Raw genomic sequence first — 18,180 nt, forward strand, 5'->3', positions numbered from 1 at the left:
ATCAAAGGAATGGGACGCTAGGATACTGGCACAGTATGTTGAGCAAGAGGATATACAGCTGATTATGAGTTTGGCCATAAGCCCAACGCATCGCAGGGATTCCTTTTGCTGGAGTTACACTAAAAACGGCCAATACACGGTTAAGTCTGGGTATTGGGTTGCTACAAATATATTGAATGCGGAGGAGGAAACTGAAGTTACACAACCTAGCATCACTGAACTTTGGAAAGTGTATGCACCTCCGAAAATTCGCCATCTTATATAGCAATTAATTTCAGGACAGGTAGCAGTAACAAGGAACTTAATACGTCGCAATCTGCGGTGTGATAATTACTGCCCAAGATGTGGAGAGACAGAGAAAAATGTAACCAACGCGATCTTTGAATGTCCACCAGCGTTACAAGCATGGGAACTATCATCTACGCCGTCAAACCCCCAAACTTTCCCCATATCGAGTATGTACGCCAATATGGACTACCTTTTCTGGAGGAGAAATACAATTAGAAGGCCAGAAGATGATAGAGACTCTTAACCCTGGATAATCTGGTACATATGGAAGGCGAGGAATGATAAGCTATTCAGGGGGATTGACAGGGACCCTTTGGAACTGGTCAGGTATGCAGAGAGTGAATGTCAGGCTTGGTATAATGCTAAGGAGTCTATACCTAATCCCCCACAGGCACCAAACACTGAAGTGGTACAAGCCTTAAGCTTGAATAATATGTGTATGGTGGATGGCTCTTGGACATCCACAGATTTTTTTCAGTGGAATTGGATGGGTATGGAAGGATAACACGGGAAAGATCCAACTTATGGGAACACGGAACTTAAGGAGACGGGAGACAACACTACACTCGGAATTGGAAGCATTAAAATGGGCACTGGAAAGCATGCTTCAACATTCAAACTGCCAACACTTTGGAACAGATTGCAAGGACCTGATAGCCATGATAAAGGAACTCCAAGCCTGGCCAAACTTTTCAACGGAGCTGGAAGCCATTCAAATTATCCTTATGTGTTATTCGGATTTTAAGATCACCTACGTGCCAAGAACACATAATGAAATTTGATGATTCTTTAGCTAGGAATGCTCGATCTTTTCATAGATCTCTTTGTTTTATTGGTTGTTTTATTTCGGTTTGGTTACCTAGACCACCTCATGTTTGAGTAATAGAATAGTAGTTTGTTAACAAAAAAAAAAAAAAAAAAAACCTTGACCATTCATAATATCATGGTCCATGTACATTTAGCTAGCAAGAAAAGGCCATGTATTAAGCTTTGTATAGCCAGATGTAGTTTCAAGGGTAGGAAACATTCTAATAACTAGCAGTTTATAACATTATATTTTAACAAAACAAAAAATAATATTTTTGCTAAACAAATCAACTACAAAAGAATCCTCACAATAAAAGTACAAAGAATTGAAAGGAAGAAAAAGGAGAGGAAGATTTAATGTAAAATTCAACACCTAACTCTCTCTCTAGTGTATCTTCAAAATCTTCTGCTCTTCCCCAACTTACTCTTCCTTTGTTTCAAGAGTTTTGCCCATTCACACTACAAATAATACAAAATACAACACAATCAACTCTCATCTAACTTTTGACCCCTTCCTCAATTGATTGCTCCTCTTCATCCATCTCTTCTAAAGCTAAAACTTGTCTACTCTCTGACTCTTTCCTACTCCTATGCCAATGTAGGCATTGTTCAAAACCAGATCATGCAGATCATTCTCTTCGTTTGTGTAGCTTCCACTGCTGCATCTCTTGTTTCTCATTTCAGCCACCTTCTTGTGGGAGTTTGAGTGAAGAGCTGGAGTAAACGTTGGGCTAGCAGCTGGCCGGTACTCCGGGAAAAGCCTTCCTGATTTGTAACGTACACCACAAGCATTGCAAAGCGTCTTTGGGCCCATAGGCCCGAGCCTCCATTGTGGGGTCTTGGTGACCTCACAGTGCATACATTTCCTAACAGGATTCTGCTCTGAAGAACACGAATCTACATTGTTGTTTCCATTGGTTTCAAGATCAATCTCCGACCAAGAAGATGAAGAAACAACCTTGGCCTTCTTCTTCTTCTTCTTGGTTATCATCTTGCTGTGGTCAGAGAGAAACTGCTTTGGTATTCTAATGATGAGGCGCGAATCCGCCCCAAAAACAGTGTCGTTGACTTTATCTTTCTCCTGGACCTGTGGACGAGGACGTTTTGTGCGTGGACGACCGTGCTTTCCAGGGAGGACAAGTGAGGTTGTGTTGGTTGTATGAGACGATGAGGAGCTGCTTTCGAGTACCGACACTGGACTTGAGCTCCGGAATTGGCTATGAGAAGATGATGAATCCGTGTTTGTGAAAAACGAATCTTCCTTCTTCTCAACTAAGGATTCCTCTACAAAGCTTTGTGGTCTTTCCACCTTAACAATATCTTCAAACTGCAATTTTCCCACAAACAAAAGTATTTGTTAGACACATTATGTACGCAGATAATTAAGCTCAATAAAAAGAAAACATAAAAATCAGCTAAACCAAGAGAAATGGCGCAATTAATTTTGTTCTGGTGATTGGTAAAATTATGTGAATTCACGTAACAAAGGCAAAGTAAAAAATGAAGCGTAACGTGGCTCTCAAAACGAATGAAAAATAAATTAAAGTGAATGAATAAATAAATATTTAGAATGTTGATAAGAATAAGATGAATGTAGTTTTAAAAACAATAAAAATAAAATACAATTATATTGATTTGATTTAAAAATATAAATTATTAAATAATAAAATAAATTAATTTATATTCTTTTCTCCAATTTCTATGAGGAAAAATATACTTTGTATTTATTTTAAAATAATTAATTTGAAAGAATAAAGAGTATTCTGAATACTAAAATTACTTCTTTTTTTAAATAGTGTAAATTCTGAAGAACATATTTATATCATTATTATTTTTTAAATGAGTCAGAAATCAAAGAAGAGGGCGTATTTCAGCTATACAAATAATAGTATAATACAAACATTAATCCAGAATAGTTTATTGTGTAATTGATAAATTCATAAGAAATCACATAAAGAAAAGGAAAAGAAGGCGTAGTTTAGTGTGAAAACTGACCGGAACATAGAGCTCAGGTGATGAGTCAGAGTTTGTGTTGGAAGCGAAGACAGGTTCAGAAGCTGCTGGCCATGTGTCGTGATGAGTAGTCCAGATGTTAGGAAAAGAATCGGAGTCACCTATGCTGAAACCGACATCGATATCACCACCGGGAAAATCAAGAAGATCGTCCATGTTGTCAAAGAAGTTGCCACAATCAAGATCCTCCGGGAAGCTTTGTCCAAACATCTTCCTTTTACAATATAGCAAATAGCTGCAAAGGAAAAAAAAAACAAGTTGATAATTAAGATAAAAATGAGACATATATATAGAGTTTTGAACCGTAAAGAAGTTTCTCAAAAGTTTTTTAAAATTTTGAACTATATTTTGGAATTGTCTACAAAAATCAAATTTTGAAAATAAACTTGCTTTGGCCCACCTTCTTTGATTTTTTTCAGAAATAATGAGGACCATTCAATTCAATTGCAATAGACCATCCAATGGGTCTAATAGTCAAAAGTCACCGTTAGCTAAAGATTCTTGATTATCTCTTATGTTTCTTGAATTGTTGAGTGTCTCAGTAACCAAGACAAAGTGTTAACAGAAAAAAAACAGAGTGCTAAGGAAATCAAAACCACATAATTGCACCACCGACACTAACTTTACACACCATTCCTAAAGTTTCATTTCACATACAAGAACTCCCAAGAAAGCAAAACCAAAATCAAGAATGTGTGTGAAACAGAGTCAGAGGGAATTCAAACCTCTGTTAGTAGTGCTGTGCAGATAGTATGAGAGAGAGAGATTGCTTAGAAAGGAAAAAAGTAGGAGTGGGAAGAAGTGAAGAGTGATTGATTGGCAAAATGGGTTAGTAATGGAGAGCAATAGCTTCTCTCTTATCATTATAAAGAGCTAGGTGTGAGAAAACACTTCTTCTCTCTCTTCCAGTTTTGATGCTAGCTGTATTTTACCATTCTCTTATACATTGTCTTCATGTGCAAGTCTCTTTCATTTATTTCTCTCTCTAAACAATTTCATAAAAAGAAAAGAATTTTAAAGATATCTTTAATCGCACCTCCCTCTTCATGTGGGTTCCATTTCTCATTGAGACTTTACCAAAGATGATTTATTCACAAACTTTGCTTAGCTGTTCAAAAGGTGTTTCTGATTGAAAAGCAATGGTTAAGTAAAAACTTTAAAAAAAATGATTTAAATTAAAGTTAAACCTTCGAATCAATCTTTTTAAGAAAATATTATTCAACAAAGGTGGTTATTTATTTGTTGTAACTCAAGATAAAAGCAAAAAAAGAATTGTCGTTTAAGTAAAGAGTTGACGTAATTAGAAGAAGATATAAGAAAAGAATATGGACTTTAATTTTTAGATGAAATAAAATAAAAATATAACGCGTATAAACTCCTAGTCATGGTTTTGCTCCTACCCGTATATGTACAGACATAAGAAAAGTCAATGAGATAATGGGAAGGTGAAATAGCACGAAGGAAATACAACGTTTACGCGTACATGTAATTCCATTTCATTTAGATATTTATCTATTTATTAATTTCTTCCATTGTTCATGCCACAAACTACGTGTTGCAAAGTAAAAGCATGACTATTTCTAAATACGTATTATTATTTTTAGAAATACACATAAGTACATTCATATTGGGAATATCTTAACATGAGTACTTCTCTTTCATTAAAGTATATTTATACTGATGGCCTAAGTATTTTTCAAACCTAGTTCGTCTTTGTTTCTTTCTTTTTATTACTAACAGTAAATATTGGAACCAAAAAACTTTGAGAGAGAGAAAATTATTCTCTCGACAATCTCTCCTTCCCACCGTCAAAAACCCTAGAACCGCCGCCGGATTCCCCTGCTTCTCGCGGTGGCTGGTGACGTTCCGTCTCCGGTCACCGTGAGACAACGATTTCGAGTTCTAGTTCCATCCTCTACCCTTTGCGGTCCCTGTCTTTTCTCTTCTCCTTGCTCGGATGCTCTGGATTTCTCTTCGAGATCTAACAGAATTCACAGGAGTCCTTGGCTTCTCTGGAGCTCCGTCGAGAAGCGACGAGTTGTGGGTCTCTCTGGGGCCTTGATTTGACTTGGATACTCCGATTGTGCTCGGATCTGGGTCAGATTCGAGACCCGAGTCTCGCCGGAATTATGCATTGCGTCGCTGCCAACGCTGTCCTAGCCTCTCCGTCTCGCTCCAATCGCCTTCTTCTTCAGCTCGTTCCAAGGTTTGTTTAGAGCTTCTCTTCTCAGCTCAGATCTGAGTCACATGTGGTCTCGAGACTTGCCACAGAGAACCTCTTTCTATAGGTCGAGAGCCAACACCATGGCGTGCTTCGGCGATCGTTGTAGCTTCCGTTCTCGCTGGTTGATGTCTAAAGGTTGGGTTTTGAGGACGGCCCTCTCCGAAGGTGTCCTTGCCTGAATGTGGAGTTTTCGATCCCCTCTTTGCCCGCCTGTTGTTGTGGAGTTCTCAGTCAACTCTATATGTACTTCATGTTCCCTTATTGCATATCTCCGGTTGAAGCGTTTGTGTCTTCCCTTGATGGTTCTTGCTGCATATTGTGGTCGCGTGGCCGGTTTGAGGAGCTTGTTTGTACCGCCTACGTTTGACTGGAGCTTGCTCTTCATCTTCAGCGGTGGACTCTCGGGTTTACACTTCCACTCTCTCCCGTGTTAGCTGAAGGCTAGTTTGATCGGCGTCCTCCTCCTATGGTGCCCCGGAACCGTTGCCAGCCGCCTCCGTTGAAGCCGCTTGGAGCCACCTTCCGGTGAGTGTTCGTCTGAACGGCCTACAGCTATTCTCTTGGTTCCTTTCGGTGATCGAGAAGTGGTATGTTTGGGAAGTCATATGTTGTCTCTTGTCCTAGTTCACTTATTAAGTTCATGGCTTACCTTCATCGGATTGTTTTGATCTTAATCTTAGTTCTTAGGGGTCTTTTATTTTTTTTTGCGGCCCTTAAGAACAGAATGGCTTTATAAGCAAATTTTGGTTCAATCACAATTGTAACCAAACCTTCATTCTGTAATGATGTTTACACTCTTAGCAAAAAAAAAATATATTGGTGGATGATTAGTTAAATTGTAACTGTAAAATTTTTAGTCGGTAGCCTTTTTTTCAAAAAAAAAAAAAAATTTAGTCGGTAAGATTATTGATGTTATTTTTCTAATGTAATTATAATAATTAAATGAAATCTATAGATATATATTCTTACATCAATATTTTCTACTTTAGAAAACATGGTTCCTTAAACATTTTTTTAGTTTTAAAGACTAAATAAAACATGATTAGTAGTTTTAATGAATGTAAATCGAAACTAAAGCTAAATACATTTGTTACAACTCAACTAATTACCTCCAAAGCATTTTCAATTTTTTTATCAAAGTGATAAGCACTAGACTATTGTCATTACGGTTTTATATTTTCTTATAGCTGTAAAATGTACGTAGCACCGTTTCCTTTCCATCTAAAATGACTTCATCTTGTTAATAAATTTACAATCCGTCAAAGAAATTTCATTTACAGTTTACAACCCAAAAATATGTGAACTCTTCAAATGTTTATATTGGGAAATCAATAAAATAGACCACATCAATATCAAGATTATTATATTTATATTTTCATAATTTTGATATAGTGATCGCATTGATCTCCCAATTGTTTGTTTAAACAAATAATTAAACATACTAATTGAAGTTCTATCAAATTTGAGTTGGGTTTTTACCTTAAGCTATTAAGCTAAAAAGGCTGGCAAGATCTAAATGCCTTGAAAACACCTTATAAAAGAAGGTTTGATTATTACCTTGTTAAGATATCTTGAAATTAATTAAATGATAATAACATATCGAATCATGTTCATCTTGTAGATATTATTAATATATTTTTTTATGAGTTTCTAATATTAGAACATCTCTATCTCTACTCCTTGTTTTACTCCAAAATATAGACTGAGGACGAAGATATTTTTACTGAACAATGATAAGGGCATACTACATAAATTAATAGATTGTAGAGAAAACTGTCATGGTCACCAAAAATCGAAGACAATGAATTAAGAGCCATAGAGCTCCACATTGTTAGACGTATATATCCAATGAGATTTCCTTTCGGAGTATCTTCTATATCACTATTTTACTAAGCTAGCTTCAACAATACTTTCATTTATTCAAGCACACTCTTTCCTAAAGATTTTTTAAAACAAAACAAGATATATAATCTACCAATTTAATTTAATGCTGATGTTCTAATTAAGGCTATACCTTTCCACTTTCTTTCTTTTATTTTTTTCTTCTGTTTAAGTTTTCATTTTGCAGTAACTATCTTGGACTTCACTCGATACACAATCACTTTCTTCTAAAAGAAAGATAAGATGATAAAATAGCGACTTAAGGATAAGAAAGATAAAATAGTTTGGGTTTAGTTTTTAAGAAGTTTTCTAAACATCAATAAAAGAAAAACTCTTTATTAAAGCTATCGTGGTCAACGCTTAGAACTAGGGTTGCAAGTTGGTGAAGTCGACTCCCCTAAAGAAATCTGAGAAGCCGTGAAGTCAAGAAATCTTGGTGCTGAACGCGTAAAGTAAGCTCGCCTTCAGACCTTGATGAATGAGTTTGAACGTCTAAGGATGAAAGACACAGACTCAATAGATATTTTTTCAGGCAAGATATCAGAATTAGCCTCAAAATCCACAGCTTTAGGTTAAACGTTAGAAGAACCTAAGCTAGTGAAGAAGTCCCTGAACAGTTTACCGCGAAGCAAGTATATTCAGATCATAGCGTCCCTTGAACAAGTTCTTGATCTGAATAAAACAAGCTTCAAAGACATTGTTGGGAGACTCAAAGCGTATGAAGAAAGGATTCAGGAAGAAGATACGCAAAAGCCACAAGGGAACCTTTTGTACACGAACTCCAATCAATCATACAACTCAAGAGGAAGAGGTAGAGGTTGGAATCGTGGTCGAGGAAACATAGGAAGAGGGCGTGGAAGAAGCAACACACAAGAGAGAGGCAAAGGAAAGAAGGACTACTCTCAAATTGCGTGTTACAGTTGCAAGAAGAAAAGCCACTTCGGCTTTGATTTTCCAGAGATGGAACAAGACGACCAAGAGCTAAACAAAGCAGATACATAGGAAGCTGATGTTGCTTTGTATATGCATGAGATCGTATACCTTAATGAAGAGAAGGTCATACCGAAGTCACTGGTACAAAGCAAACGAGAAGATGGAATGTGGTACTTCGATAATGGAGCAAGTAACCATATGAAGGGCGAGAGATTATACTTCTCTGAAATTAATGAAAGCATCAAAGGAAAGGTGAAGTTCAGAGATGGTTCGTGTGTCAACATCAATGGCAAAGGGTCGATACTGTTTGAAACAAAGACAGGGGAACATAGACTCTTGACCGACATATACTACATTCCAGACCTAAGGAGCAATATATTGAGCTTGAGACAAGCTACTGAACAAGGATGTGATGTTAGGATGAGGGATAACTACCTAACACTGACATACCCTAATGGAAGACTACTGGCGAAAGTGTTAAGGTTGCTTAACCGGTTGTACAAGTTGCGACTTGAAGTTGGTAGACCAGCATGTTTGCACACGAGAATGGAAGAAGATACTTGGAGATGGCATGCTAGGTTCGGACACATTAGTTTCAAAACTATAAGGTCCATGGCAACACAAGAGATGGTACACGGGTTGCCGGAGATTCAAGATGAGAAGGAGTGTTGGAATTGGAAGGGAGCTAACAAGGAAGAACAGATCAATCCTGGTATGTCTCGGATGTCATAGGTTGCTACAATGGACGACGGACATGGTCCATTCGTGGTTGGAACTCAACAAGAAGAACCTGCTGCTGAAGAGACTGAAGTGCAGCAACCAGAACCTGTACAAGTCAATCCAGACGTTGAACAAGTCGATCCTCAACAACCTAGGCGCTCAACACGTCAACCAACTCGTCCTAGCTATCTTGAAGACTATGTATTACTGGCCGACATTGAGTGTGAGTTTCTACGTCTTGCACTCAATGACGAACCAATTAACTTTCAAGAAGCCAACAAACTTGTTCAATGGAGAAAAGCTTGCACAGACAAGATTGATTCTATCGAGGAGAATGAGACGTGGGTGCTAGTAGACAAATCAACCGGAGTCAAAGTTATTGGCCTCAAGTGGATCTGTAAGATCAAATGAAATGCAGATGGCTCAATCAACAAGTATAAGTCAAGACTCGTGGCTAAAGGATATGTTCAAGAACATGAAATCGACTTTGAAGAGGTGTTTGCACCAGTTGCTCGTATAGAGACGATCAGATTGCTATTCAGTTTGGCTGCTATAAACGGATGGGAGATCCATCACTTGGACGTGAAGACAGCGTTCTTACATGGAGAATTGACAGAAGATGTGTATGTATCTCAACCTGAAGGATTTGAAAAGACGGGAGAAGAACATAAGGTTTTCAAACTTCGAAAGGCTTTATACGGACTAAGGCAAGCTCCACGAGCCTGGAACACAAAGCTTGATCAAGTACCACAAGGATTAAAGTTTGAGAAGTGCTCCAAGAAAAGTTCAGTATAGCGAAAGGAAGAAGGACTTCTGGTGGTGAATAATAGTCATCATAATGATCACGATCATATCAAAACCGAAGGCAATAATTAAGGAGATTTCGATAATGATCATTATCATGATCACACCATAGATGAAGATGTGATAGAAGATCAACATCAACCTGTTCAACCGGAACAACATGTTCAAGCGGAACAACCTGTTCAACCGGAAGAACCTGTTCAACATCTACAAAAGTCAAGTTGTCAACCGAGCTATCTGGTTGATTATGTTCTTCAAGCCAAAGAAAAATGTGAGAGACTTCTACTATCAAAGGATAATGAGCCAAGGAGCTTTAAGGAAGCTAAGAACTTGAAAGAATGGAGAGATGCTTGCAAGGAAGAAATCATCTCAATAAACAAGAACAAGATATGGGTTCAAGTTGATAAACCAAGTCATATAAAGGTCATTGGTCTCAAATGGGTGTTCAAGATCAAGAAGGATACGGATGGAACTAACAACAAGTTCAAATCACGACTTGTAGTCAAGGAATATCTACAAGAACATGTGCAAGGACGTGTGCATGGTGTTGAACACATTGCAACAAGTGTTCAAGGCGCAGACATCTTGACCAAGGCATTAGCAAGAATCAAATTCAAAGAGATGAGGGAGCTGATTCGAGTTCAAGACCTTAGCAATGAAAGTTTGAAGCTTAAGGGGGAGAATGTTGGAGATAAGCTTCGACATCACTAAAAAGGAAGTTATGAAGAAAAGGAAGTTATCCTTAAAAATAATTAGGATAACTAAAGCTATTAGAATTACGAAAAAGGAAAGACCTAATTCATTGTGTAATAGGTTAAGTTAAAGATCCCTATTCCCTATATAAGGAGATCTTAATGTAAGAAAATCTCATAAGAAATATAAGAAAGATAAAAGCTTGTGTTTAGTTTTTGAAAAGTTTTCTAAACATCTGTAAAGGAAGAACTCTTTATTAAAACTATTGTATTCAACGCCTAGAACTAGGGTTGAACGTGTTTTCGTTTTGGATTACATCTTTGTTCTTGGTCACTTTAACAACTCAATTGCAGGTTGATATATCATGGATTTTACCCACTTTCATCCATGGTATATAAGTTTTTTAAGATATAATTATTATTTTTGGAGTCTTTTTAGAGTATTTACAGATTCAGGTATGTTTTGGAGAAATATGGTGATTTTGGAGCCTTTTGACTGTAGAGCTGCACAGACGCGTCAAATGTCTAGCTATTGATAGAGACCTTCCCACCGTTATATTGAGCCCATATTTAGTCACAATATATATATTTGAGTTAGTTTTCCAATGTCACCAGTTTGAGGTCAATCAGCATCCTGTAGCAGGCGTTATGCCCGTTTTACTCAAGAGTGGTCAGTCTGCCTCGCGAGAGGAAGCTGTCGGGGAGATGAAGGACTGTCGATCGATGAAACAGCATTGGTATCGGTCGACAGTGATGCCAGAATATGGGATGACCGAATGAATCCCAAAAGCAACCACAAATTACCAGAATACCCTTGGACGACCTAAAACCCTATTTATGTGTTTTCTAAGCCATTGTTAACGGCTAAGCTTTATTTTATTCATAGTTCTAGGTTAGGAGAGAAGAGAGAAACTCATTCATAGTCCTCTTGGAACTCTATTGGTTTTTATAATATCTATTACAATTTCATCTATTCATCTATGATTTTCTGTGACAACTTCATGTCTGAATAGATCCACCTGTTAGGTTTAGGGTTCAGATAGGTTATGTGGAGTTAGCCCAAAATATAGAATTGCTAAGTTGTGATATTCATCATTGAGTCTGTTCTTATTGCTTGTTCTTGAGTAATTAACCTGAAGTTGATCATAGATTTATTAAGCACAAACGAAAGCTTGGTTTTTTATCTGACTTGTCTTCTCTGAGTTAGGATTGATAGAAACAAACGAGAGTTGATCTAGAAACCTAGTGAACATTTAATCAACCCGCGCTAAACGCTTACTAGAAGCGTGTCGATCGATTCTCCTAATAAGATATCGATCGACACGACGAAAGGCGTATCGGTCGATGCTCCTATAGAGACATCAATCGACGCTTTCTAAGATTCGACATCGAGATTGAAGGTCTTGGATCTAGTAATAGATAATCTAGAAATCGAGAGATGATAGGTTATTCTAATCGTTGAGTTTGATAATATCATGCTTTAGTCTCTATATCATTATAATCCTCATTTTCTGAATAGAAACCCTTGATCTAGCAAACCATCCTTCCATCAAACAACACTCTACCAAGCTGAACAATTGTCTTGTTCAACTTGTTTACTGTTTTATTTACTGTTTGCTATCTTTATTTACTGATTTAAACCTATTAGCCTAGCTTAATCATATAACTATTATATCTTTTGTGTGTCCTAGCTCCCTGTGGATTCGATCACTAAGTACTACAACTCGACCTCTTATTTGAGAGAGTATAAATCACTCCTTAGGATAATTTGAGTGATATCAAATTTGGCGCCGTTGCCGGGGAGCTTTGATCGCCATTAGATCTTGTCTAGTTAGATTTAGTCTACGTTTTACTACTGTTCAAAAAACTGATAAAAACATTTCTTGTGTTTCAGGTACATCCATATGAGTATCAGAAGCAACAAGGGAATAAGACTCTTACTAGTAGAGCCACTGGATTTGGAACGTGTGATCCATAAGTCTAAGAGGGCAATCGAGACCCTCCAAGCAGCGATTGGCAGCGTAGAAATCCAAGTGTTGATCGACACTGTTCACCCGACGTCGATCGACATTGTTCACCTGACGTCAATTGACAAGGTTCATCAACCGTCGATCGACACTGCTCATCAACCGTCGATCGACACTGTTCACCCGACGTCGATCGATACTGTTCACCTGACGTCGATCGACACTGTTCACCCGACGTCGATCGACACTGCTCATCAACCGTCAATCAACACTGCTCATCAACCGTCGATCGACACTGTTCATCCATCATCGACGGACACTGTTCACCCGACGTCGATCGACACTGTTTATCAACCGTCGATCGACACTGCTCATCAACCGTCGATCGACACTGTTTATCCACCATCGAGAGACACTGTTCATCTGCCGTCGACCGACATTGTTCATCCGCCGTCTGACACCACTTGTTTGGAGGCAGAGAAGGTGGAAAGTTCATACTTAAAGTTGATGAGAATGGGATGCTAAGAGACGAAGAAGGTCGCACTCGCAATAGAACAGGACAATTGATTAATGCAGAGGGTGTTGTAATCCCTGATGTGATTGATGTTGCTGAGACAAACGACTTTGATCTGAACCGCGAATGGTATGATTGGGGAAGTGTGGACCCTTTCCGAGGTCTTCCTCATGAAGATTGATATATGGTGTTTTAGACATCTTGTATATAGTCTTTTCAATTGGTTATCAAGTCTTTATTGCGTCTTCATAGTCCTTTTCGAGTCATTACAGGTCTGGAGTTGCATTGGATGCGAGATAGACCAGTTGCAGGAAAAGAGAAGAGAAATAGTGCAATTTGGTGATTTTCACGCAGAACAGTCGAGCGGAGCAACCCGAGTGCATGTTCCTGCGGTAGAGATTTTTAAGGAAGTTTTCAATTATTTCAGGATTTTACCTAGGGTTTCCTCCTTTTACTCCTACGCCGCCATAGACATGCATATATATCTTTTCTTATTTTCTATTATTGAACGCTAGTTTTTACACAAAAAACCATTGGAGACTTTTGTACTTGAAGATTTGCTACCTTGAAAGGAAGAAGGCTTAATCTCTCTCACCTTGAGAAGATTCTTGAACCCTATCTTATTTATTTATTGATTCAACATGTTTTCTTCATCTATTGTCTCTGTGATTTCTCTTTTCATGGTTGAGTAGTCGCTTGTTAGGTTTAGGGTGTTAGGGATCATGGATCAATGAGTTAGACACAAATAGGATTGTTATTCTTAGATATCTCTATCTATTACTAATCTTAATGCTTGTGTTAAACTGGCTATTTATCATATGATCATAGGTTTAATCTAATCATCAAAAGTGCTTTAGGTTGCTAGAAAAAGCATAGATAGGCGATTTGTCCTTAGCCAACGAAAGCTGATGTTAAGGTAAATCGTGAACCAATTGAATCCAAACTTAATGCTTGTCATCATTCTCTAATCCAAACGACAGTTTAGGCATTAGGATTGCTTGATAAATTGGTAGATACCACGACATTGGGTTTATCTAATCTTGTAGTTCAAGTTCTAGATTGGCTTGTATTATCTTCCTGAATATTTGTGTGGCTTATGATCCTAAGTTTCCCGATGAATCACCCTGAACTTAGCTCTCTTAATCATCTGAAAACCTTTAATTAATCTTGTTACTTGCTTGTGACGAAACCCTCAAATCTTAAAACCCCCATATTGTTTTAACTTGATATTGATCCTATAGAAATAAAGTGTAATTGTTGGTCTCTGTGGATTTGATCCTAAAGTGCTACATCGACATACCATTCAATTGTGTTAGTGTGCACATTAGGTTAATTGGTATGCGTATACATGTAATATCAAAGATTCCAGAGACCTTATCAAAGAACTTGAAGAGCTAGCCTCTGCGAGCGAGCATAATGAAGTATCTGTAGACCACATTATCTGCAAGATCTTCCCCTATTCTCTATCTGGAGATGCATTTAGCTGGTTCAGTCAGCTGCAGCCAGTATCTTTAACCTGCTGGGAGGACATTAAGACCGCCTTCCTCAACAAATTTCTCTATGAAGCTACAGCAACTCGACAGAAGGAGTTTGATGATATGTTGGACAAGATGATTAAAGGCTAGGAGAAGGAATTGATGACTAGTTTCAGTCAGATGTTGAGTATAGTCTACACTGAGCCGAATGAGGAATCTGAAACCATGAACGCTCAGATCGAAAAGCCAGACATTGAGGTTCAATTGACGGATGAGTTTGCGCGAAGAGAAGAAGCTGACATTAGTGACACGACCTCCACGTCTACCGACGGTACAACCTCAATGTCTAACGATAGCAGGACTTCAACGTCTACCTACGGCATGACCTCAACATCGACCGACGGCAAGACCTCAACGTCGACCGATGGAACGAACTCAACGTCGACCGACGGCACGACCTCAACGTCGATCGACAGTACGACCTCAACGTCTACCAACGGTACCACCTCAATGTCGATCAGCGATATAGAAAAAGAGATCACAATGGAAGATTTCTTGGACCTAGAAGAGTTCTTGGAGTTGGAGTTAGAAGAATTCTTGGAGCTGGAGGAATGGCTTGAAGATATAGATCAGAATTCGAAGAAGAAGCTTGATGAAGATCAGAATACTTCGAGAGGAGATCTTGAAACTTCACCAAAGGCTAGCATCGGTCGACATCAACCTGATGAGATCGATCGACACCCACCCTGCATCATCGACCAACACCCACCCTCTATCATTGTTCGCCATCTACCGGATAGCATCGACCTACACCCACCCGAGAGCATCGATCGACACCCTACAGATTGCATCGATCGACCACACCCACCCGATCTCGATCACCCGTTGTTGGACGAACCGCACAGTTTCATAGTTGAGATGGAACCAATTGAGGAAAGAGTGCACCAGTCTGAAGCTTCACACCTTGTTGTCCATGGACATCTGAGACCACCTATCTGTGCAGTAAAGGCTGCTGGATTTCACAAAAGAGTGAAGAGGATAAATGACCCTGTGAAGTTTGTGGTTCCATGCGCTGTGGTCGAAGTTGAATTTCCTATCCCACCAGATAAAAGTATGCAGTTAAGTCCTTACATTGGGGTACTTGATGATCCTTTACATGCAGAAGCTTCTCAGAGAGGGATGCGATTTCTAGATGAAGTCGATAAGGGACCAGCAGAAGCAGCATCGGTCAACACCGACCGGATACCATCGAACGACACCACATATGCAATATCGAACGACATTAACAAGCCGGCATCGATCAACGCTACCACTTCTCCATCGATCGACAGTGGACGCGTATCAAAACAGAAGGAGTTCAATGTGTGGAGAAATCTTAGGGATGGAGATACCACCACGCGATCAGACAAGTCTGGGGGGAAAGAAGATGAGGGATTAGAAGAAGAGAAAAAGGATCAAGGACGGTCCTCAGGTATCATTGATCCCTCGCTTCTCAGATGGTGTCAGGAAATCCAGAGTGCGCAGCAGATGCTTCTCACAACCATTTGCAAAGCTTCGAGCGCTCCTTATGGCTGAGATGATAGACAAAGGAGAAGAGTCTATGGAGGAGGCTTTCACACAAGAATGATAAAGCTTCAGAGAGCAGACATTGAGACTTGTTTTGGAGCATGTTCTCATTCTCATCCGGACTAAATCAGATCTCCAAAGTCAAGCTAAATGACTATAACAAAGCGCTGAGTGAGAGGCAACCCACTATTAGGTAATTTCTTTCAATTTAGTTTAGATTGTTACTGATTAAAGTTTATATTTATTGCAGGTAAAAAAAAAAAATCCGAGGAAGATGAGTTTGCACGAGGATCGACGGGCTGCACAGCATCGATCGACAGAGCATCACTAGCATCGACCGATCGCCACTTAACTGTGTCGATCGACAGAGCTTCAAAAGTATTGACCGCCACTTATCTGTGTTGGTCGCCACTCATATCAAAATCAGGTATACCGTTTTTCCTTGTTAAATATTGTCCTTATGATTTATTTCCCCACCGATCTTAGACTGTATAACACTGGTTCTAGTGTTGTTTAAGTCTGGAGGAGGTTCTACTAATATTGTGTTTTATTTAGATAATTAAAAAAAAAAAAAAAAGATTTGAGTAGACGATTATAAAATCGACCGATGAGAGCATGTCGATATCGATCGACAGTACAACACCTGCAGCAACCGATGGTAACTCATTTCCATCGATCGACACTTAACCCGGTCAGATTATCGTTCTTACTTGTTAAATTGTGTACTTATGTTTATGTTATCACCATAACTCCGCCTAGATATACACTGGGGACAGTGTAATTTAAGTCTGGAGGGATGTTTACTGATATTAGTGTGTCCATGAGTCTTATCAAAATGTTTTCAAAAAAGTTTTATTGAGTCAAGAAGGGGATAATGAACTTATTAGATTTTTGCTTGTTATCTAACCACTCTTTAGCACCATTCTAGACTTATTGATTGCAGATAGTACTAAAGATACTAAAGTGGATCAACTTGTCAACTGTTCACACTTGCTGAGATTTTTTGAAGGAACCAAAGCTGACCTCCAACACTAAACCTGACACAACTGCTTGTCATGGGGCATGGTATACACGAGATCGGATTCTTCAAACAAGTCTGGAAGGTAAAGCCTTGTGTAGATTTATCACATTTTATCTCTCTATTTCGACTCTAGATTTTATAGGTAGAGATATTTATTTTTCAAAAAAAAAAACGAAAAAGAAAAAAAGGAAAAGAAAAAGAAAAAGAAAAAAAAATTATATATATATATATATAAATAAAAAATATATATATATATTAGGTGTTAGTTAGGTGGAATCCGAACATGACTTGGTGGCTACAACCATTAAGGCTTGCTTCATAAGGATTCCAACAAAAAGAATTCGAACGTGACTTGGTGGCGACAATCACCAAGGTTTGATTCACATGAATTCTTGGATATAGGCCAAAAAGAAGTGAACAGGACTTGGTGGCAACCACCTTTAAGGCCTGATTCATGGAAGCCTGTCCAACATTGGTCAATGATCTTGCAATAAAGCAGACTTTGACTAGAGGAGAAATTAGTAGAGAGAGAGGAAAGGAACTATTGTTTACCTGCAGGTTCAGATACTTGTTTGAAAAGCCTTGCATCCTGTGATCGATACTCCCAAGGTAAAACCTGCACTTTTATTTATGTTCCGAAATGAGGTTGGTAGAGAGGAATGTCAGACAGGATTTGCTAAGTTGTTGGCTAGGTGAATTTGGTTGCTAAGCTATGATATGGTATAATGTGCTTTTGTGATTAGGACTTCTTAGATGTGGATTGCAATAATGCAGAGGTGATGATTCTAAGTTTTAACTCATGTGAGTCCCTGCTGTTTTCAAACCTCTTTCAGAGAGACTGCCCGTCTGTTTTGCTTGAGGACAAGCAAAAGGGTAAGTCTGGGGGAGTTGATATACCATGGATTTTACCCACTTTCATCCATGGTATATAAGTGTTTTAAGATATAATTATTATGTTTTGGAGTCTTTTAGAGTATTTACAGGTTCAGGTACGTTCTGGAGAAATATGGTGATTTTGGAGCCTTTTGAGTGCAGAGCTGCACAGACGCGTCAAATGTCTAGCTATTGATGGAGACTTTTACACCGTTAGATTGAGCCCATATTTTGAAACAAAATATATATTGGAGTTAGCTTTCCAATGCAACAGGTTTGAGGTCAATCAGCATCCTGTAGCAGACGTTATGCCCATTTTACTGAAGAGTGGTCAGTCTGCCTCGCGAGAAGAAGTTGTCGAGGAGATGAAGGACTGTCGATCGATGAAACAGCATTAGTGTC

At 38.6% G+C, this 18,180-nt stretch overlaps 2 protein-coding genes across 3 annotated transcripts; one reads left to right on the forward strand and one right to left on the reverse strand.

Annotated features, from left to right (window-relative positions):
* Positions 1 to 1,314: 1,314 nt before the first annotated feature.
* On the reverse strand, positions 1,315 to 4,005 carry LOC106342787 (GATA transcription factor 8). Of its 2 annotated transcripts, none has more exons than XM_013781822.1 (3): positions 3,509 to 4,005; positions 3,091 to 3,343; positions 1,315 to 2,422 (listed from the first exon to the last, which is right to left on the reverse strand). In XM_013781822.1, the coding sequence occupies exons 1-3, from the start codon at positions 3,541 to 3,543 to the stop codon at positions 1,649 to 1,651; spliced, it is 1,062 nt and encodes a 353-aa protein (XP_013637276.1). In that variant the 5' UTR covers positions 3,544 to 4,005; the 3' UTR covers positions 1,315 to 1,648. The 2 variants fall into 2 exon arrangements, with proteins under 2 accessions (XP_013637276.1, XP_013637277.1); XM_013781823.1 differs by having other exon boundaries at positions 3,834 to 4,002.
* A 4,231-nt stretch (positions 4,006 to 8,236) lies between these two features.
* Positions 8,237 to 8,878, forward strand: LOC106338623. The gene has a single exon (XM_013777559.1). The coding sequence runs from the start codon at positions 8,237 to 8,239 to the stop codon at positions 8,876 to 8,878; it is 642 nt and encodes a 213-aa protein (XP_013633013.1).
* The last annotated feature ends 9,302 nt before the right edge of the window (positions 8,879 to 18,180 follow it).

The sequence above is a fragment of the Brassica oleracea genome, chromosome C4 (genome assembly GCF_000695525.1).
Source record: "Brassica oleracea var. oleracea cultivar TO1000 chromosome C4, BOL, whole genome shotgun sequence".
Classification (NCBI taxonomy): Eukaryota; Viridiplantae; Streptophyta; class Magnoliopsida; order Brassicales; family Brassicaceae; genus Brassica; species Brassica oleracea.

Coding starts and splice junctions, on each gene's coding strand:
- LOC106342787 (XM_013781822.1), bottom strand. CDS start 3,543: ATGGTCCTCATTATTTCTGAAAAAAATCAAAGAAG. Junction 3,344..3,508: donor TCTGAAAAAAATCAAAGAAG/GTGGGCCAAAGC, acceptor TTTCCTTTGCAG/CTATTTGCTATATTGTAAAA. Junction 2,423..3,090: donor CACCTGAGCTCTATGTTCCG/GTCAGTTTTCAC, acceptor GGAAAATTGCAG/TTTGAAGATATTGTTAAGGT.
- LOC106338623 (XM_013777559.1), top strand. CDS start 8,237: ATGCATGAGATCGTATACCTTAATGAAGAGAAGGTCATACCGAAGTCA.